The sequence below is a fragment of the Panthera leo genome, chromosome A1 (assembly GCF_018350215.1).
Source record: "Panthera leo isolate Ple1 chromosome A1, P.leo_Ple1_pat1.1, whole genome shotgun sequence".
Taxonomy (NCBI): Eukaryota; Metazoa; Chordata; class Mammalia; order Carnivora; family Felidae; genus Panthera; species Panthera leo.
In genome coordinates, this window is record NC_056679.1 from 13,780,181 (window position 1) to 13,803,269 (window position 23,089).

Here is a 23,089-nt window from a genome sequence, read left to right on the forward strand (position 1 = left end):
GACACTTAACCAACTGAGCCACCCAGGCGCCCCTAAAATGTTCTTATTGATGATGTATGATTCTTCTGTTGTTAACATGTTGCTTATTTAGATTTGCTATATATTTTGTTAAAGTTTTTTTGTGTCTATGTTCATGAGGATTATTTGGGTATAGTTTTCTTTTTCTGATAGTTTTTCTGGTTTTATTATCGTGGTATTGTTGGCTCATAAAATAATGTTGGAAATGTTCCCTCTTTTAAAATTTCTGGGAAGGATTATGTAGAGTTCATAGTAATTCATTTTTAAGTAAGAATTCATCTGTGAAATCATCTGGATCTCAGGTGTTGTTTCTGAGAAGATTTGTAACTACAAATTCAATTTCTCTTACATAGGACTATTTAGATTGTTTCTTAAAGTAACCTTTGGTAATTTATATCATTCAAATAATTTGTGTTTTTCATTTAAGTTGTCAAATTGATAGACATAAAATTATTTAGAAGAATCACTTATTACCCTTTTAGTGAATGTGAGATTTATAGTGATGAGTCTTATTTGTGTTGATGCTAATTTGTATTCCACTCTAGACTTTCTTTCCCAAGGCTCTCTGCCACCCCCATTTTTGATTTATCTGGCTAGTTGAAGAACCAGCATTTGGTTTCATCATTCTTCTCTATTGTTTTGACTGTTTTTTGTATCTTTGATTTTTTTTTTGTTTTAGTTACATTTTTAAATTTGTCTTACTTTATGTATGATTTACTCTTTCTAGTTTCTAAATATGGAATCTAGAGGTAACTGATTTGAAATCTTTCTTCTTTAGTAATATAGGTATTTAATAGCATAAATTTCCCTGGAGCACTGTTTTAGCTACATGCCATAAATTTTGACATGTTGTGTTTTCACTTTATTTAGTTAAATTATTTTCCTAATTTCCCTGATCACACCTGCTTTGGTAAACAGGTTATTAAGTATAAGTTTGCCAGAGACTTTCATATTTTTTTTCTGATGTATATTTTTACTGATTTTTTGAGGGGAGCAGGGGCAGAGAAAGAGATGGACAGAGGATCCAAAGCGAGCTCTGCAGGGAGCCCAATACGGGACTCAAACTCATGAACCATGAGGTCATGACCTGAGCCAAAATCTAGAGTTGGACGTTTAACTAACTGAGCCACCCAGGTGCCCCATAATTTTACTGATTTTTATTTTAACTTTATTGTGATAAGAATTTTAAGCTTTATTGGGATTTCTTTTACAGCCCAGGATAATCTCATCTTGGTGAATATTTGATAAAGCACTTGAAAATAGTATGCATTACGGCATGGTGGAGTGTTGGGTGGAATGTTTTATATGCCTCCCTAACAGCTAGGTCAAGCTGGTTGATAATGTTATTTAAGACTTCTATATTTTTAGGTTTTTTTTTTTTGTTGTTGTTGTTCATTTATTCTCCCAGTGCCTGAGAGAGGAGTATCAAAATTTACAACTAAAATTGCAGACTTGTTTGTTTTTCTTTTGCTCTTTTATTAGATTCATTCTTATTTGGGCTGCTATGCCATTTTGATGAATCAACTCCATTCTCCTGATGGAAAGTTCCAATTTTTCTTTTACAAAGTCCGTTTTATGTGATACTAATATTGTTACACCATTTTCTTTTTAATTGTGTTTGCACGGTGTATCTTTTTTTGTCATTTTCCTTTTAACATATGTCTTATATTTTAGTTCTGAGGTCAGTTACCTGCTAGTCATTTCATTGTATAAATACAGTTTTATTGAAACACAGCCACACCATGTCATTTATGTATTATATGTGACTGCTTTCAAATTACAAATGCAGAGTTGAGTAGATAGATAGAGACCTTATGATAGAGACCATAAGGTCCTGGATGTCTAAAATCTTTATTTTATGGCTCTTTACAATAAAGTTTGCTGGCCTCTACAATGTTTTTTGTATATAGAATTTAATTGGATTTTGCTTATTTTATACATTCTTATAATCTCTGTGTTTTAAGTAATGGTTGTATGTTATTTACGTTTAATGTAATTATTAATATGGCAACATTTCAGTCTGCTGTTTTTGCTATTTTATATTTATCACACCCCTTTTTTTGTTTCTCTTTTTCCTGTTTCATGTCTGGTTTTGGATTGATTAAATATTATTATTCCATTTTACATTTATTGTTGATTTATGAATTATACCTATTATTTTTTCTTTAAAATAATACTTTTTAAATTAAGCCTTTAGCTTTTAGAGCAGTTTTAGATTCACAGCAAAATTGAGGGAAAGGTACAGAGATTTCCCATATATCCCTTGCTCCTACACACGCACAGTCTCCCCACTTAACATCTTCTATCAGAGTATATACATTTGTTACAATTGATGAACCTATCTGGATACATATAATCATTTCAGTCTAATGGTTTACATTGTGGCTCACTCTTGGTGATATACATTCTGTGGATTTGACAAATGTATAATGATATGTATCCATTATTCTATATCATACAAAGTATTTTCACTGCCTTAAAAATCCTCTGTGCTCCACCCATTTATCTGTCCTTTCACCAACTCCTGGCAATCACTGATCTTTTTATTATCTTCATAGTTTTGCCTTTTCCAGAATGTCATATGGTTAGAATCATACAATATGTGGTCTTTTCAGATTGGTTTATCTAATGCAATTTAGGTTCCTCTATGTCTTATCATAGCATGATAGCTCATTTCTTTTTAGTGCTGAATAATATTCCCTTGTCTGGTTGTACCAGTTTATCTGTTCACCAACTGAAGGACATCTTGGTTGCTTCCTGGTTTTGGCAATTATTAATGAAGGTACTATAAACATCCATGTCCAGACTTTTATGTGAACCTAAGTTGTCAACTCCTTTGAGTGAATACCAAGGAGAGCAGTTGCTGGGCCATGTGGTAAAAGTATGTTGTTTACTTTTGTTAGAAACCACCAAACTTTCTTCCAAAGTGGCTGTACCATTTTGCATTTCCATGAGCAATGAATGAGTGTTCCTGTTGCTCGACATCCTTGCAGCATTTGGTATTGTTAGTGTGTACTAGATATTGGCCATTCTAGTAGGTGTGTAGTGACATCTTGTTGTTTAATTTGCATTTCCCTGATGACATATGATTTGTGGAACATCCAAATGCTTTGTTGTCGTCTGTATATCTTCTTCAGTGAGGTGTCTGTTAAGGTCTTTGAAATTGTTTCTTTTTTATATTTAGTGTTTTCCTAGAGTTTACAGTATACATTATTATCATTTTCTACCTTCAAATAATATACCACTTCAGGTATATAGTAAGAACCTTCTAAAGTATACTATTTCTTCCTCTGCTGTCCCTTGTGCTCTTCTAGTCATTGTTTTTTTTCCTTATATTTGTAAATCCCTTAATACGTTGTTGCTATTTTTATGAGTATCTTTTAAAGAGTTTTCAAAATGAGAAAAAAAGTCTTTTGTATTTAACAACAGACTTAACAATTCTAGCATTCCTGAATTTTTTATGTCATTTCGAATTTCCATCTGGTATCATTTTCCTTCTGCTGGAAGAACTGATTTTAACAATTCATGTAGTGTAAGTCTGCCGGCAATGAATTCTCTCAACTAGTATTTGCAAAAATTTTTGTTTTGCCTTTATTTATGAGATGGATTAGGGTTTTCAGTGTTAGGCTTGGAGTTACAATTTAGAAGTATATGGTGGTTTGGCAATTAAGACTTTTAATTTTTACTGTATTTTACTCATTAGCTGGCTGCTAGCAGCCAGGTGTATATCATCTGTTTGTTATAGTCTTACAAAGTAATTATAAAAGTGATTATACTGCTTTTGATAAACTGCATGTTGTTTTAAATATATTTTAAAGGAAGCACTCACTTTGCTTTCTCCTCCATTCCCTAGAGTTTTTATGGACTGTATTTGTAGCACCATTTGTTATACTCTTGGGTATAGTTATTTCTATGCCATAGAAAGATTACCAATACAAATTAATTGTAGAGATGACTATTGTGAAAGAAATAGGAAGCAAGCAGTTTTGTATTTTTCTTGCCTTAGTGTGTCATCTGGGTTTAGGATCATTTACTTTTATTACGTTCATGTCCAAATTATAAAGTATTTTCCTGTTATGTACTAAAAATTTACCTGTAAGTCGTTTACTATGCACACAGCAGATCTTGAAGATGACATGACTGAGGGAGTTACATATGTATGTCTTGGGGGTGGTCTCTTTAGTATTGATATACTTACTTCTATATAATACTGACAAAGTAAGAAAAATTCTGATGTTGACACTAGCTTTGGGACCTTGGGCTGGTTATGTAGATTAATCTTAATTTTCTTGTTTGAGATACTGCCTCACAAAGTTATGAGAATTAAATGGGACGGTATATACATGAATTACTGAGTACATAAGTGTTCATGAAATGGTGGTTCTTAATTTTTATTTTATATTTCCTTTTTTTTATTTCTTTGTAAAATTATAGGTACAAGTTTATCTCAAAGATGCCTTCTTTAGAGGTTAATAATTCAAGAGCTTTAAAATTTAGATTGTATCTGCTTCTAAAAGTAATTTGATTGACTTATAGGAAAGGACATCTGTGTAGAAAGAGAAAGAAAACAATATGTAAGCAGGAGGACAAAATAGAGGAAGGAGATCATCAAGACAAATGTATCAAAATTTGAACATTATTTTTTTTCTCCTTAGATGGGCCATATTTCTTGTTTCTTTGCATGTCTCATAACTTTTTGTAGGAGACTGGACATTTTGAATATTGTCATGTGGTAACTCTGGACATCAGATTCTTCTTTCCCCTGTGTTGGTTGTTGCTGTTGTGGGTTGTTTGCTTAGTGATTTTCTAAAGTACATTTCTAAGTCTGTCCTCTCTGTCGTGTGTAGCCATTGAAGTTCTGTTTGTTTGGTGGTCAGCTGATGTTTTGACAGAATTACTTTAAATGCCTGGAGCCAAGGAAAGAAAAAAAGAAGAAACAAAAAAATACTCTTCCAATCTTTGCAGATTTGCTCTTTTGAGACACTCCTGTAGTGCTTAGTCGGGCTGTTTACAGCTCTCCGCCAGCTTTTGCTTCCTACTAGTGTAGAGCCTAAAGGCCAGCTACAAGTGAAAGGTTAGGATCTTTGTAGGCTTTTTATGACGTGCAACCTGCCCTGGGCATGCAAGCAGTAGTGTCCAGGAGAGCCTTTCGAAGACCGTATACCCACACATACCTTCTTTCCCCACGTCTTCCTTCCCAGGCTTCTGGTCTGTCTATTGCTGTCCCAAGTACTGTCTCTAGCTCAGACTGCTGCAGCTAATACCTGTGGCTTTAAATGCTTTTAGTGAAAGTGTCCTAGCCCTGGGGATATTCCAAGTTTGGTGAAACAAAGGCAGTTCTTTGCACCTGTCCTTTGGGAAGCTGCCAGATAGGTTGACACCTACAACCTTGAGTATAAGATTCCTGCCACTTCCTCTGGAACTAGAAACCCTCACACTTGTGCAGGATGGATGCTGTCCTGATGACTGTTGCCCTCTGGGATGTGGGGGATTGTAGATGGGACATTCCTTTTATCACAAAACAGTGGCTGCTTCTTCACAAAGTCTTCCTCTGGTTGCTGTACATTTGTGTCTTGATTCCAGAATTTTTCAGAAGTTGATTTTGATAGTTTCTGCCAGCTCATTAGTTTTTTAGGGAGAACATTGCCCCGGAGTTGCCCATTCTGCCAGTTTTTGGTGATGTGATCTTTTTCAAGGGAAGATATTGTATACTGATTTCACTTGAAAATAGTTAGAAACTGGAAGTGGATATAGAATTAAGCCAGATTTTAACAACTTAAAATTGTGTGTACTGTACCTAGTACCTTACTAAGTCAAGAGTACAAATCTTCTGAATTTTATTCGTTAAAGATTACATATTTTCCAAGTAGTAATAGAAGAAAAAGTTAGACGACCTTAGGGTATAAACAGGGATGAGAAAACATCTCTGGCTTTGTAATCTCCCCCCTGCCCCCCAGCATTAAAAAAGTTATATGGCAATAAGAGCAGTTCATTACTGAAGGAGAAAAGGGAAACACAGTGGAAGGTCTGGCTTACAACTAGACCCTCTTTCCCTTCCTCCTGCCCTCCCATCTTGCCATCTTCCCCATTCCATGTGAAACACTGAATAATTTTCATGGGCTAAAGGTATAGGTATAGTGGATACTTAGATAAAAATGGTCCTTACTCTTACAAAGCTTATTGTAATGTGGGGAATAGAAAAAAATTTGTAAACAGCTGTATCATGCAATGATTGCTATGGTGTGCATGGGTATATTGGGAATTCAGAGAAAGGCCATTTTTGTAGGTAACGGGAAGGCTTTCTGGAGTTAGTGGTATCTAACTCTATCTGGAGTTAGTGGTTGCAGGTTTAATGGAAGTTAACAAATATAAAAGTTGGGAGAGAACTCTATGTCATGTATAGGGAGTAACATCTATGAAAAGTTTTAGATGCAATGAGAGATCTGCAATGCAGAAATTGTTCCTGTGACATTAGCTAGGAAATGGAAAGTAGAGGAAGCTGAAGCTGGGGTGTTAAATTGTGGCTTTATAGGTAGTGTTATCTAGTTTACAATTTATCCAGAAGAATAAGTTGCAAAGAAATTTAAATGGTTTATAATTGTCCAGTCTGATCTACTTAATGAAAAATAATTATCACATATGATTCAAATAATCTAAGATTTCAAAATGAAGATATTTAAAAGCTTTATATTAAAAAGATAAAAGATATTAAATTGCTAGTAACTTTAGTACTTTCAGAAGATAATATTTTCCAAGTCAGCATTTTATATTCCAAATTTTTATATAATAAATTTTATTTACTTTATGTAAATAAGTTACTTCATTTAAATAGCTCAGCTATGATACTTATTTTATATAAATTCACTTATGACCAATTCTTGAGTAGGAAGAACCATCGTGGGCCACTTTTCTTGCAGTGGTAATACCTTGTAGAATTTTAAGGAGAAGGCCTGGAAGAAAAGAAGACTGTTACCTTCAAATAGAGTATTATATTGACATGTTCAGATTTACAGGAAACTTAATTGATTTATATATCTTGTTTATACTATGGTAACAGTGATTTTGGTTCTTTTGATTTAGCTTTTTTAGCCTTCTTATGTCATTTTGTTTGATTTTTAAATGATTTTCCTATGATTTGTTTTTTTTTTTAGTGTTTATTGCTAATTTTCCTGTAATTGAGCCTTAAAATTGAGTCTTCTACTTTCTTGCCAAAATAACCTTAAGTAAATTGGTTGCTTTTTAAAATGAAAAAAAAAAAAAACAAATTAAAAATTTACTACCTCTGGATGTTTTATTGCTTACCCATAGAAATTATTTTCTCTTTCCTTTTCTCCCACACAGAGTTCATAAAACACTGATTTCTTTGTAAAACTACCATAATACATCCCATTTCTATTTTTTAGGTTTGTACTTCTGACTTCATAGGAAGGTATTTAGGTTCATTATTCAATAGAGTAGAATCCTGGATTGCTTATATGTGACCTTATTCATGCTGCTTAATCTCATTTATTTTCATTTCTATGAGGACGATTATGCCTTTCCTCATAGGATTGTTAAAGAATGGTTTAAGTAATAAAGGCCAATTGTTTCTACTTTCTCTTACATGTTTTAGTTTGGTAAATATTGAACCACTCATTTTTAAGTGGGGGATAAATATTTCTCTAATTTTAGAATGATAGTTTTGTCAGCACTTAGCCTTATTCACATTAAAGTATTAAAAATTATAATAAAGGTTACAAAGACCAGCTGAAAATATACGACCACTTTACAAAATCTACAATAAATTTTTTTACAGCTGCTGGCAAAGAAATCAGAGAGCCAGACTGTACTCTTTTGTAATTAAATGATATATAGAAAGGAGCATTGTTTTTTAACTGAAAGATGGAACCGTAAGCTTCACATAACAGAGCCTGATTGTTAGAATTACACATATTAATTGTTAATTCCTTTAAAAGCAGACTATTTTTTTTCTTTCCACTGAGCCCATCTCTGTTTTTTACACATTACATAATGGTTGTTCGTTATGCCAGACTCAACTGAAGCCCTTACAATTCATTTAGGAGATTAGTCTAAAAAATTCTTCAGTGTTCTCCCATTTTAATGTATCCTAATTCTCACACAGGTTATTTAGAGGCTCAGTAGACTTATACCTTGGTATCTACTTCTGTTAGTGTAGTCAGTAAGTGTTCACATCATTGATTTTCAAACCTGTGGTTTATTTTTCTCTATATGGTTCTCTTTTAGATGACCTCTTCTGTGTTACTAGCCACTGGTCTACAAGGTTCATAGTAGTGACCCAGGTCAATTGGGTATATAATAGTGAAAAAGCAAACAGTTCTTTGATAAGACCATGGTATGGTGGAAAGATGTTTGAGTTGTTTTTCACAGATCTACAATTAATATCTAAGAGAGTATATAATCCACAGCAGTTTGACATTTGCTGGAAACAAGGCGTTAAGCTAGCTGTTTCATGGTACTTCAGACATACGTGATCAGATGACTACTTTTTTTTTTTTTTTTTTTTAAGCTCAAAGCTGGGGTTATAAGAGAACTGGTCATAGCTCACCTTAGCTGAATGCTGACTGTATGCCTGACTTTGTTCCTAAGGGTTTAAACCCAGTTATGTTACTTAATCCTCATAACAACGACACTATTAGATAAGGAACTTTCATTCCCATATTTAGATGAAGTAACAGAGACCTAGAGAAGTAGAGTCATTAAAGTCACACAGCAAGTGAGTAATACAGCTAAAATCTGAATCCAGGAAGTCTGAATTCAGAGACAATCTCTTAACTATTCTTGTAGCTATTTTTGTTAATAAGGCAAATAGGAGGAGTTGAAGTTGTTTCATACACAGAAATAAAACCAGCCTTTAACCTGAGAGAATATCTAGGTTTGTTAAAAAAAAAAAAATCAGAAATTAGGATAAGGGCTAGTTTCTCATAAAGTTGAGTTTTAGAGCTGTTACAGAGAAAAATACACACATAATGTATTATTTTAAAATTTGAGAATTTTGTTTTTAAATTCTTAAATTTCAAAAGACTTTAAAAATATTCTTTTTTTTTTTTTTTTAATTTTTTTTTTTTTTTCCAACATTTTTTATTTATTTTTGGGACAGAGAGAGACAGAGCATGAACGGGGGAGGGGCAGAGAGAGAGGGAGACACAGAATCGGAAACAGGCTCCAGGCTCCGAGCCATCAGCCCAGAGCCTGACGCGGGGCTCGAACTCACGGACCGCGAGATCGTGACCTGGCTGAAGTCGGACGCTTAACCGACTGCGCCACCCAGGCGCCCCGACTTTAAAAATATTCTTAAATGAGATTTTTATTGCTTATATGGACTTGTATGAAGACAGACTTATTCTGATCCTGGGATCAAATCCCAGGGTTTTTTTTTTTTTTTTTTTAATTTTTTTTTAATGTTTATTTATTATTGAGAGATAGAGACACAGAGCGTGAGCAGGGGAGGGGTAGAGACAGGGGGAGACACAGAACTCGAAGCAGGCTCCAGGCTCTGAGCTGTCAGCACAGAACCCGACGTGGGGCTCGAACTCGTAAACTGCGAGATCATGACCTGAGCTGAAGTCAGTCGCTCAACCAACTGAGCCACCCAGGAGCCCCTCAAATCCCAGGGTTTTGATTCTGGATCCTGTATTTACTAGTTTTGTGACCTTTTCCAAATTAAATTTTCTTTGCCTATTTTTCCTTATCTGTAAAATGAAGATAATAATAGCTTTTTTCTCGTACGTTGTTGGGAGAATTAAATTATTTAACATATGTAAAGCCCTTAGAATGAATAGTACTAAATGATGTATGTAAGGTTACCTGGCAGTGGTATTATTATTATTATTATTATTATTATTATTATTAATCTTATTTCATAGCCTGTGATCATCCACCCTTATAATGAATATTTTTCTTTGATAAAACATTCTACTTCTTGATTCTAATTTCTGGTACTTATCTGCCCCTAAACTTATTTTTCCTTTGCTTCTTTTACTTAACTACTTACATTTTATGTCTTCTTATGCTCTATGTAACTTATAAACCAATTTCAACTTTTGGGGAGATAAGATGTAATATGCATACATATGTACATATATACATCTTTATTTCTGGAACTTAACACTGTTAATGCATGGGCTTTTTCTTGTCTACAGATATATCCCTAGTTCCTAGAATGGTAATTTCTAGTCTTTAGTAAATAAGATATTTATTAATGAATGAATGACTTCAGATTTGTCAGGCATTTTGTATATGGCTGTTTCTAAATTTTCCATTCTTTAGACCAGAAAGATATCCATTTTATCAATGTTTTTCTTTAAAAATGGTACTTACAACAATGTAATTAATACATCATATGTGAATTGATTAAGGGAGAATAAGAGTATCATCATATACTTTATTTTATGTGTATTTATCCATCACTGTACTTAAAGTAGCATTTGAGGGGGGGACAGTAGTACTTTTGACTCATTTTTGACATAATGTCACAAGTCAAATACATTGCTATTAAATCATCTTTGTGTATCAATTCACATTTTTGCAAATACAGTATTATACAATACTAGGTATATATCTTTCAAGCATTAAAAAAATTTTTTTAATGTTTATTTTTGACAGAGGGAGAGTGTGCATGTGCAAGAGAGAGTGGGGGAGGGGCAGAGAGAGAGGGAGACACAGAATCTTAAGCAGGCTCCAGGCACTGAGTTGTCAACACAGAGCCCTACGTGGGCTCGGACTCAAAAACCATGAGATCATGGCTTGAGTGGAAGTTGGACACTTAACTGACTGAGCCACCCAGGCACCCCTCTTTTAAGTATTTTTTAACATAGATTCTATCATTTTCACATTAACTATAAGTTTGCTGGTATCAGTTTCATGTTTCTTTAGCTTCTATACATGAAGATTAGGCCCTTCTTTTGTTTCTCTTCTGTTACATCTATTTGTCAGTCTAGTACTGTCACAAAAGAAATTTCAGGTATTAAAATTTATCCCTAGTGAATTCTTCATTTTCTAATGATTATCACTTTTAAGTGCCAGGCTTTTATTTTTTATTTTATTTCATTTTATTTTATTTTTGAGAGAGAGAGAGAGAGAGAGAGAGAGAGAAAACGAGAACTTGCAAGCACTAGCAAGGAGGGGCAGAGGAAGAGGAGGAGAGAGAATCTTAGGCAGGCTCCATGCCCAGCGCATAGCCCTGTACTGGGTGCGGGGATTTGGGGGGGCAGGTGCAGGGAGGGGGGCTGCTGGATCTCATGACCTTGAGATTGTGACCTGAGCCGAAATCAAGAGTCAAATGCTTAACTGGCTGAGCCCCCCAGGAGCCCAGGGGCCAAACTCTTTCTCTTTTTCATAGGAATTTGTCATGAATCCTACCCAGTAGTCATCCACTATTTTGCTCTGCTGGATTTGAAATTGCCTTTTTCCATTTAAAAAAAAAATCAGATTTTGCTAGTTTTAATTCTTACAGCACCTTTATCTATGGCTTTCAAATTTTTATCAAAATTAGTTTTAGACTAGAATTGAAATTTTTTGGAGTAGCTATGCTCTCCTGCTAGTTGAATTCTTTTATTGTTTTTAATTTATTGTTATAAATGATCTCTCATGTTATCATTAGTTATTGTTTCTTTTTGTTCATTTTCAGCTGGTTGGTGGAGAATTTGACTTGGAGATGAACTTTATTATCCAGGATGCTGAGAGTATAACATGCATGACAGAGCTTTTGGAGCACTGTGATGTAACATGTCAAGCAGAAATATGGAGCATGTTTACAGCCATTTTACGAAAAAGTGTTCGGAATTTACAGACTAGCACAGAAGTTGGGCTAATTGAACAAGTATTGCTGAAAATGAGTGCTGTAGATGACATGATAGCAGGTATGGGGTTATCTGACAGGAAAATATACTTTAAATGTTTATAAAGATTCACGTACTTCTCTTTATATTCTACTGGTAATTAGATTTGTTGAAGCTAACTTGATTTAAAATAGATAAATAGAAATGTATGGAAAGTTTGCCTTGTATATTAAGGGAAAACTTGAAGAATGGAAGATACTTTCTTTTGTATTAGACAAACATAATTACTAATTTTGCTTTTCTAGGTTTTAGAATCTCAGTAGTGTGGAATAAATACTATGAAATCTATCAGAAAAATAAACAGTACCTTTTTACATAGTACTTAGTTAAACCTTTACATAACTGAAAATTTACAACATGTACTACAATTCTGCGTAATGAGCACTTCAACTTTTTCGAGCTCTGTGCTCTTCAGTTTGACCTATGTGGAACTATAATAGGGGGTACTCATAGCCTTGGGATAAGCATGTTGAATTTTTAGGAAGTGTCCAATTTTTTTAAGAGAAATTTTGTATTAAAAAGATATAGACTAGACATAAAAATTGCATGGAATTGTTATGCGTTATTTCAAATAACTTTGAAATCTATGAATTTTCATTGCCAATCCTTTACCTCCCTCCAAGTTCATTCTCCTTTGTTGTTAGATGCACTTCAGTAGAAGTGTTTTGAAATATGGTCACAGAGCCACATTATTCTCCAAAAATAAGTTCAGAGCTTGAAATACTGTTTTTTTTAAGCCATGAATCTTTAGCATAAGTTTCTTCTGATGTAAAAGGGTTTTCATAATTTTAAAAGTGCTGGTATGACTCCTCACAATATCATATCTGATCCTTAAAAGTAGCTCAGACACCAGAAAATCCTGTATAATATTTTGATTTATGCACAATTAATTTTAATACTAGTAAAACAAAACAGTAAATAAGAAATAATGGAGTGAAGGATAAGTTAAACATGAATGCTTTTTAAATTTAAACAATATTAAATTTTTTTTTTTCTTAGAGTATATTACAATCATTTCTAATTGCTTTCAAGGTGGCATCTATCTCTATTTAGAGTGATTTAACATTCTCTGTATTGGTTACTGATGGTTAACTTGATGAAAAATGAAATTCAAATTTAGAACATCTTTTTAATGATGATACATACCATCTTTAAACCGTTCTGTAAATTCTGGCATTCTTTAATAGGAATTTATTTGCATAAGCTTATATATACACACATGTGTAGAACATCATACAATTTTTGGGTCTTCATATCTGGGTTTAAATCCCTGAAGTTTTGTTTGTTCGTTTTTTGAAATAAAGTGGCTACCACTTTATAAAGTGCACTTTAGAAAATGAGCCACAATTATATACATAGTAGTTTGCTCGTGCACAATTCATGAGCTTTGAGATACAAGATGATAGTAATCTTGACTAGTACTATCATATGCAGAAGTTCATATGGTCATTTTTCTATTATAAAAGCTCCTTAATTCTTTTGTCTTTGCTTCTCAATGGTAGCAATTCTGGTAACACAAAACTTTCACTTTTTCTTATTTTAATCATTGAATAAACATCAGAAAATTACCTGTACCTTACTTTTCAGTAGAGAAATTAAAATTTAGACAACATAGTAAAGAAGCGCTAATAACCAACAAAATATTACTGAGTTCTCACTCTGAATATTTATAGCATGTTAAGTTCAAAGAGGCATTTTTCATTTACTAATGTACAGGTATGACAGAAGGTAGTTAAACATCTATACTGAATTGATAAGAGAATTTCATAGTCTTAGCACTTGTTTATCTTTAAAAAAAATCTGTCCAGAAAAGAAGACCTGCAATAACAAAATTAAACTGACCTGCTTGATTATATGTATAATAAATAATAAATATTAATAATTATGTCATTAAGTATAAATTTAATAGATCACTTTTTGTGACATACATATGAGGTGAGATAAAGTTTGGGAGAAAGATTTTAATTTTTTAGAAAAGTATTTATAGGTAAATGTTTAAGAAATCTATGAATTTGCCATTGCAGCTAATTGCTTAAAACTGCTTCATATTAACTGGGGTTTTAATAAATGCTTGATTTCTATCTAGAATTTTTGCTTAGAAAGAGATCATCTGGCTAATATGCAGTAACCATAAACTTTTTTATTGAGTAATAAAACATTGTATTAAAAGATTTCTCAAAAGTTGGCATATCAGTAGTCACAATTTTATCATAAAGATTGCTTACTTATTGTGGCATTGAGTAAGATTAGCCAATTATTTATTGATGAAAATAACCACCTTAAATTCCTATTTTGAAATACATACATAATAAATTTTTTTAAAGTCTCAAATTCCAGGTATTGTGATATTGGATAATATATATTATATATCAGTAACTATTTAAGTTTATCCTAACTCACTTTTTAAATTAATTGATGATGAATTATTTAGAATGTGTATGTGTATTGATTGTAATAACTTGTATAGTATCTTTGATCCTTAGGAAGTGCTTTAGAAATTGAGAAAATGAAGTATAGTTATTTAGATGTGTAATTTCTTATAAAGAGCGATTGATAGTGGAACTACTCACAATGTCTAGAGATGAGAAAGAAATCAAGGCCAGGAAATTAAATGTATCATTTTTCTGTTATCTGGTGAGCTGGTGTATCTCTCAAATGCACGTAAACACATGAACAGAGTGGATATCCTTAGTAATGCATTTAAGTTATACTTTTAGAGACTGGTAGGTAACCGAGAGGGCCCTGGAGCCATATTGCCTAGGTTTTAATCCTGACCCTACCACTTAGTAGAGTGTGTTCTTGGGCAATGTGATTAGGGTATTTATGCCTCACATTCTTCATTTTAGGAAGGGGCTAATACTAGTACTTACCTCATAGGCTTGTTGTGAGGATTTGTGCACTTAATAATTGTAAACCACTTGGAATAATGCCAGGCAAGGAGTAAGTGCTCAAAATTGTTAATGGGACAAGGAATATTTCCAGAATATATTTTATTAAGCATAGATAATTCTAAAAGAAAATATGGTCAACTATCACTTTTTTATTTGAAAATAATCAATTTACAATGTTAAATCATTGCACCTTTGTATATTTTTGTCTACCTTTCCCTGCATACAGCCGATGTGTATGTGTGTGTCAATGTATATGTGTGTGTATATTCTGGGAATTTATAAAATCTATTTTATATATTTGCTAAGGAAACTTAATATAATGGTGACGCTGATGGAAAAAATCCTAAAATTCAAATACCATGTTTGTAGTTATCTGGTAACTTAAAAATTCTTAATTAGAATGGCAGTTCTGGAGGACAATTAGATGAATATACATGTAGAAATGACAGTTGCTAACTTTTGCTCTTTCAAAAAGTATATTACCTTGACAGATGGCAGCTCACGACTAGAGTTCAGAATAACTTTATTTTCCTTTAAAGATCTTCTAGTTGATATGTTGGGGGTTCTTGCCAGCTACAGCATCACTGTCAAGGAGTTGAAGCTTTTGTTCAGCATGCTTCGAGGAGAAAGTGGAATCTGGGTAAGCTGTGGTCAGAGGGAAAAGTATTCAATATCAGTGCATTAATACTTAATGTTCAACAATTTGTCTCTAGAGAGCTATAAACTGGAACTTGTAATGGAAACTGTTCCCTTTAAAGAGTTTAGTAAATGATTTAAAATTAATTTCTCTCTAGTTAGAAAACAATCCAGTGTCTAACATGATATATTAGGTAATTTTGCTAAATTTGCGCAGTGACATTTCTTTTCTTGTTTCCTCAGCCAAGACATGCAGTAAAATTGTTATCAGTTCTTAATCAGATGCCACAAAGACATGGTCCTGATACTTTTTTCAATTTCCCTGGTTGTAGTGCTGCGGTAAGTTTTAAATACGTATGTTTATTTTTATTTATTTTTAATTCATCTCTGTTAAAGTATAATTTACATCCAATAAAATTCACTTATTTCACAGTACGGTTTGATGAGTTGTAAAGTTGCATAATCACCACCACAGTCATGATTTTGAACAATTCCATCACTTCCCACAATTCCTTGTATCTGTGTGAAACCAGTCCCCTCTCCCCAGCCCTGTCCCTTGCAACTTCTGATTTATTTTGTGTTTTTATGATTTTGCCTTTTCTGGAATTTCATATAAATAAAATCATTCAGTAGTAGTCTTTTCTGTCATGCTTCTTTTACTTATCATAATGGTTTTGAGGTTGCCCATGTTGTAGCTTCCCAGAAGTTTATTCTGTTGTTTTTATTCTCGTTTGTGTTACATTTTATGGATATACTACAGTTTATCCATTCACTAGTTTATGGGCATTTGAGTTTTTAGTTTTTGACTCTTGTAAATAAAACTGCTATGAACATTTGAACATAGATCTGTAGGCATGTTTTCTCATCTCTTAAGTAAACGTATGAGTGAAATTGCTGGGTTTTATGCTAAGTGCGTGTTTCATTTCATGAGATTGCTTTCAGGCAGATTGTTTTCCATAGTGGAAAATTTTGCATTCTCAACAGTGTATGAGAATCTGAGTTGATCTGCAGCCTGGACATTGTCCATCTTTTTAATTTGAGGCATTTAAATGATTATGTAATGGTACCTCATTGGAGGCTTAATTTTGTATGCTCTAATGTTTGATGATATTGAGCACTTTTTCATGTGTTTATTGGCTGTTTTTACATCTTCTTGTGTCATATTTGTGTTCAAATCTCTGGTTAAAAAAAATTGGTTGTTTTATTATCTTAAGAGTTCATTATGTATTTCAGGTATAAGTTAATTTGTCAGATGTGTATTGGTCAAATATTGTTTCCAATCTGTGGCTTTTCTTTTTATTTTCTTGCCAGTACTTCTTAAACAGATTTTAATTTTGATGAAGTTCAATTAAACTTTTCTTTCTTTTATGGCATATGCTTTTGTAATCTAAGAAATCCGTATACACCAAAGTCACAACATTTTTTTTTTTTATGCTTTCTACTGAGAGTTCTTTTGTTTTAGCTCTTATATTTAGGTCTAGGATCCTTTTTTGTGTGAATTTTTAAAATATGATGTGAGGTTTCTCCTCTTTCTCTGCTCCCCCCCCCCCCCCCAACTTGTGCCTTCTCTTTCAAAATAAATAAATAAACATTTAAAAATATGGTATGAGGAAGGTTGGAAGTTAAAGTTTTGTTTGTTTTGCATATGATTATTGAATTTCTTCATAACCATTTGTTAAATAGTCCTTTAACTTCGAATTTTCTTGGCACCTTTCTTGAAAACTATCTGGCCATGTTTGTGTAAATCTGTTTCTGAACTCTGTGTTTGGTTCCTTTGTCCTCTGTTTCAGCGTTTATGCCCAAATCAGATTTTTTGTCTTTTATTTTCATAGCTTTATAGTAAGTAGTTCTTGAAATCAGGTTGTATATAAGTACTCCAACTTTGTTCTTCATTTTAAAATAATTTTGACTACTCTAGATAGCATTTACATGCGTGTGAATAAACTTGTCAGATTTTATAAAGTGCTTACTGTGATTTAGATTGTGTTGTGTTAAATCTGTAGAATAATTGGAGAGAAGATATTGAGTCTTCCAATTCATAAGCACATTATAACTCTTACTTTAGTTTTCTTTGATTTTTCAGTGTTTTATAGTTTTTAGCACACATGTCTTAAAAAGCTTTTGTTAAATTTATCCATAAATATCCATATTGATTTTTGCTAGCATACAGAAATACAGTTGGTATTTTATTTTTTGTATAATGACCTTATATCTTGAGACCTTGCTTAAATTCACTTTCTAGTCCTAGCAGGTTTTTAGTAGATGCCTTAAGATTATTTACAGATATTTTTGTAAATAAAACCAGTATTATTAATATTTTTTTAGCTTACAATCAGTATACCTTTTTATTTCATTTTGTTGCATTACTGTACTAGGTAGGACTCTAGTGCAGTATTTAATACAGTAATATCCTTGACTCATTCTAGCTGTAGGGAAGGCTTTAAGTATTTCACCATTAAGTATGGTATTAGTAATTAGGCTTTAAGACATGTCCTTTTTCAGGTAGAGGAAATTCCTTTCTGTTCCTATGTAACGGAAGTTTTTTAATTACCAATATGTTGATATTAGTGTTGAATTTTGCTGAATGCTTTTTCTGATTTTATTGAAGTAATCGTATGGTTTTTCATCTTGATCCTTACTAGTGTGGTAAAATATAATGACTGACATTTCATTGTTAAGCCAAACTTTGTGTTCCTGGGATAAAAGCTACCTGGTCACTATGTTTTAACATTTTAATACAATAACTGGATTTGATTTGCTAAGGTATTGCTAAGAAACTTTGCAGTTATTTTTATGAGTGACTTGGGGGTATAGTTTTCTTTTCCTATAATATTTTTCTCTGCTTTTGGTGATAGGGTAATTTCTTATAAAATGAGATGGGAACTGTTAATTTCTTTTTTTTAAAGAAGTTTATGTAGAATTGATATTACTTATTAACTGTATGCTAGAATTCACTATGGTAGCCATCTAGGTCTGAAGTTCTGTTTGGGGAAGGTTTTAAACTATGAATTTAATTTTTATAATGGATACAGGGAGCTTTTCTATTTCCTTTTGAGTGAGCTTTATAGTTTGTGTCTTCCAAGTAATTTGTACAGTTAATCTAAGTTGTTGAATAGATTGGCCTAAGCTTATCATCATATCCCCTTCTTATCTGTTTAATCTCCTCTTTCATTCTTGATACTGGAGGGGTTTTTTCCTGATCAGTCCTAGCTGGAGGTTTATCCATTTTGTTGTTCTTTGCAAAGAACTGTCTCAATCTGCTTGATTTCGTTGTCCTTATCTACATTGTAGGATTGTAGAGAATACGTATAAGTTTTGACTAGAAGAACTGGTTTTGATTTCCGGATCCTCTACTTCATTACTGTCGAGGACTGGTCCCTTAATGTTTCTTGGCTTACTTTCATGTGAAACACTAGTACTTTATCATGGAATAGTGTTACTATGAGACTGTAATGAAATAATATGTCATTTAAGGACTATATAAGTTAAAAAACATCATGTAAATATTTTTTGCTCCTTGGTTTTTATTATAAGCATCTTTGTAGTCTTCCATTTCATCAGCCGTTCCTGTAATTTCATATTTTCTCTTAATATTTCGTTACCTTTTTTTAGAGTTACAATTTCCAATCTTAACACAATTGTGAAACAAAAATAGGAAAAATAAAAATTGAGAAACAAAAATAGGAAAGTTAAAAATCTTTTTCCAGATGAAAGCTAATAATTTTACATATCAGATTGTTAGGGTAGAACACATATCAAACGTACATTGTGGTATGTGACAGAGAAAAACTGTCACTGTCCGTAAGAAAGTACCAGTTTTCTTAGATGTAATAATTCTGTTTACATATGTAGATCTATTTTAATACATTTTATAAAATTGTTAGTGATCTGACATCTAGTAGATCTCACTTCAAGGGGTAAGAGAAGGGCAAGGTGTTTTGACAGAAATATGAGCAAGTTGCTGTCTTATTTACAGCTAAACAGAGTGTTAAAACTTTGTTTTAATAAATTATCTGAATTGCCTCAGTAAGGTTGCACCTCATTCTGTTTTTAGCCACTTGACCATTTACCTGAAATCTATGAATATTTTCTATCTGTATGTAAACACACATACATGCACACACACACAAAGGATTTTGCTTATATGCTGTTAGTAGTATATGTTTGACTTATTCACATTCAGGAGATGTTGATGGATTTAACACTTATCAATTACTCTTTTCTTGGTTTTCCTTGCATCACTCATTTTCATAAAGAGTAGTTTCAGTTAAGACTATATTCTTTGTAGAAGAGGAAGCAAAGAAGGAACTGTTTTTTATTTGAGTCATACAAGCTATATATAAGATAAATGACATTATTGTTGTTACATTTGTTGAGGAAACAGCCTCAACAGTGTAACATTGTTCAGGGGCAAAAGCAGAGTCATAGCTTGAACTAAAATTTTCCTGACTTTTAAGTGCAGTGTTTTTTGTTTTTTTGTTTTTTAACAACAGATTGGCTTATTTCCAGGTATGTTACCTCTGCTATTGAACTGCTGAAAAATTCAGATAGGAGCTGATTTTAAAATCCTTATTACCATTATAGTGTTTTTGATCATTTACCTCTGGATGAGTGTGATAGTAACTAGAGAGTACAGGCTGTCTGGACCACTGTTGACTGTCTGGACCAGTCTTTGGATCGCTAAAATAATGACACTGCTTACTTTCCCTCTAAAATAACCATATGTACTAGGCCTTCTAAAGTACATTTTATACTGTGGAGGTGCCTTTCTATGAGCTATGCTGCCTTCATATGAGCAATTTGGAATGGAATTGTACACAGTGATTCACATAAAGGTGAATGACAAATGTAAGATGACATTTTATATGCTCTGTGACCTTTATGGATATACTTATTTAGATTTGTCTTTCATGATTATGATGTTTCATGAATCTTCTTAATTTAGGAATAGTGAATTTTTCTATTCGTGAGTTTACTGAAAGCATTCCATCTACACATCAGAATTATTTCTTTTGCAAATCACAAAAAATAGGAATGCAGATTTTGGAGTCTGTTAGATTAGGGGACAGTGAGGGATATAGATTTTGGCACAGTGAGGGACATCCAATTGTGGGTACCAGAATGTTGTAGAAGGAAATAGGGAGGAAGAGTAAAGACTGCTTGACTCCATAATCACAAAGGTATCCCCAAAGACATGCCATTAACACAATGGGACTAGAAGGAAATAAGTGTTACGATCAGGCACAAATGCTTTGGAAGTAAATGTGCCTGGTTGCACAAAGGCAGTACTACACAAAGTTAGCTTTTGTGCATTGATTAAGGGAGGGTGTATGCATTAGTTAGTTCAAAAGAGTAGAAAAAGGCTAGTGATGCAATGTGCACTTATAGAAGGCTTTGGTTAGTATAGTAGTAGGGGCTAGAAATGAGAGATTTCAGGTCCCTAAAGCATTTATTCTAGATGTTATATACTAAATTTAATTAAGAGAATGTCTTTCAGTATAGCTAACTGTCTTGTTGAAGAGATTGCCCATAATAGAGATCCTTATTTATCCATGGAATTATTGGAAGTCCACAATGAAATTGAGGAAAATGCTATTCTAGAGTCTCTCACGTGTGTTTGGTATGAGTGGTAGCAAGACTAAAGACTATTATTATTTCATTATCACTCAAGGTTAGAGTTTTCTCTTGTGAGATTTTTTTTTTTCCATTGTATTTTGGTTCACTAGTGTTTGCAACTATATGTGATTTAGGTCTCTTTCATGCTACCATGGAGATAATAACAAATGATCTCTTGGACCACCTGTCTTTTTTCTGGTGGAAAGAATGGGTCTAGAAACTTGAAGGGCAGCTTGGCTCAAATTCTTCCCTGTATCTCTTAGTTTAATGCAGTCTTTAAGTTCTAATTTAGGGTCTGGTAGACTGAATGATGAAACTGGTGATACAGAAGTTGCTAAGGCCATTGGCAGGGGATACGTCCATGATTTTCTGATGTTTATACCTTCATTGTTTTTTGATCTGTAAAGGTTATATTTGAAATTAGTTACTGTCACATTTTATTTAACTGATACTTTTGTATCTTTTTCCATTGCCTTGTAGGCAATCGCATTGCCTCCTATTGCAAAGTGGCCTTATCAGAATGGCTTCACCCTAAATACTTGGTTTCGTATGGATCCATTAAATAACATTAATGTTGATAAGGATAAACCTTATCTTTATTGGTAAGTAATATATTTAATTTTAGTACTTTTGTCTTAAGTATTTCAGTTTTATAAATATGTAAGAGTATCAAGGCAACATATTAAGTAGAAGATGTGTGTGTGTGTGTGTTTATATTTGTATATGTTAAAACTATAAAGATACAATTACATAAATTTATTTTATTTATGTATTTCTTGCTGTTGATTCTAGGCAACCTGCTTCACTACTTTTTTTCCAATTACAGTTTAAAAGTTAAGGGTTACAAACCTTCTCTGTCCACTACACATCAGTCAATATTGATTAGTTGTGGGAGGTTGTTAGTGTACGTGCTAATCCCTGATAAGGGGGAGGAAAAAAAAGTACTTCCAGATTTTATTTACTTTGCCTTTTTACTGTCCTTGTTCTATGAGCGTAATTAAGGTATGCTTTAAAATGTTAATAATAACTATGATGTAAGAAAATACAATCAAATAATAAAATTAATTATTTGATAGATAACTAACAGAATGGGTTGATGAACCCAACAGTAGGTTGACCTGTAAGGACTGATAGCTTGGAAATTTTAGTTTGCCAATAATGCACAGTAGTGAGAACATCAAGCTTTCATTGATTGCCTTAGCATATACTAGGCATTGTAAGTGTTTACATGTAAGTGTTACCTCATTTAACATTTGCAGTGCTCTGAAATAAGACTGTCTGAGGCCTTAATCTTCACTACTTACTTATTGATCCTGTGCTTCGGTGTTTTCAACTTTAATAAATTGAGGATGATAACAGTACCTATCAGGTTAATGTGAATAATTAAGTGCTTTTGTACATTGGTTCAGAAATATGAGTATAGAAAAATGTGAGCTATTAATAGCTTATCAGCTCTGTTACAAAAGATTATATATGGGTAGTAATGAGAGAGTTTTAAAAATCTGAACCTCCAAACATAAATGGGTTGAACTTCAGAATGGCCATTTGGCAGATCATATATTTATTTCAATAAGACCATCATTTTGGAGAGCATTTACAGTTTGTGCTAGGAGTACAATTTACAGCTAGGAGGTGTGCCCCCTTAGAAGAAGGTAACTATTTCATAGATACATCTTTTTTCTTCTTTTGACTAAAAATGTATTCCTGTGTTTAGTTACCTACATCATTTATCAGACTTGGCTCTTTTTTTTTTTTTTTTAATTTTAACTTGTAAGCTATTTTGAAAGATATAGTAGAATTAGAGAGCAAGTTGTTTTTGAAACAGTAGCTTTGTAAATGGTTTCTGTATTTGCTAATTTTGGTGGTCCTTGAAGGTAAATGAAATCTACTTGGTAAGATTTTATTGGCTATTAGTTTGTTTTTGTGTATTTGTGATATTTTACATTGAAATATCAATAGGTTTTGTAGTTTTCTATTTTCTCAATTTAAATTACTTCTTTTAGTTCTAAATCTAAAAGGTTTTAGTCTTTATTTGGTACATGTAATACCCCTTCTGACTCTATAGGAAAA

The 23,089-nt window shown here is 32.8% G+C and overlaps 1 protein-coding gene across 8 annotated transcripts in view; it reads left to right on the top strand.

Moving 5' to 3' along the window:
- Window positions 1–23,089, top strand: part of NBEA (neurobeachin) — a 683,574-nt gene that overhangs the window by 66,295 nt on the left and 594,190 nt on the right. For all 8 annotated transcript variants that reach the window (XM_042952224.1, XM_042952367.1, XM_042952503.1 and 5 more), the window contains exons 2-5: window positions 11,666–11,897; window positions 15,307–15,407; window positions 15,647–15,742; window positions 21,500–21,621. In XM_042952224.1, coding sequence (XP_042808158.1) covers window positions 11,666–11,897; window positions 15,307–15,407; window positions 15,647–15,742; window positions 21,500–21,621 — 551 coding nt within the window. The remainder of the gene's footprint in view (window positions 1–11,665; window positions 11,898–15,306; window positions 15,408–15,646; window positions 15,743–21,499; window positions 21,622–23,089) is intronic.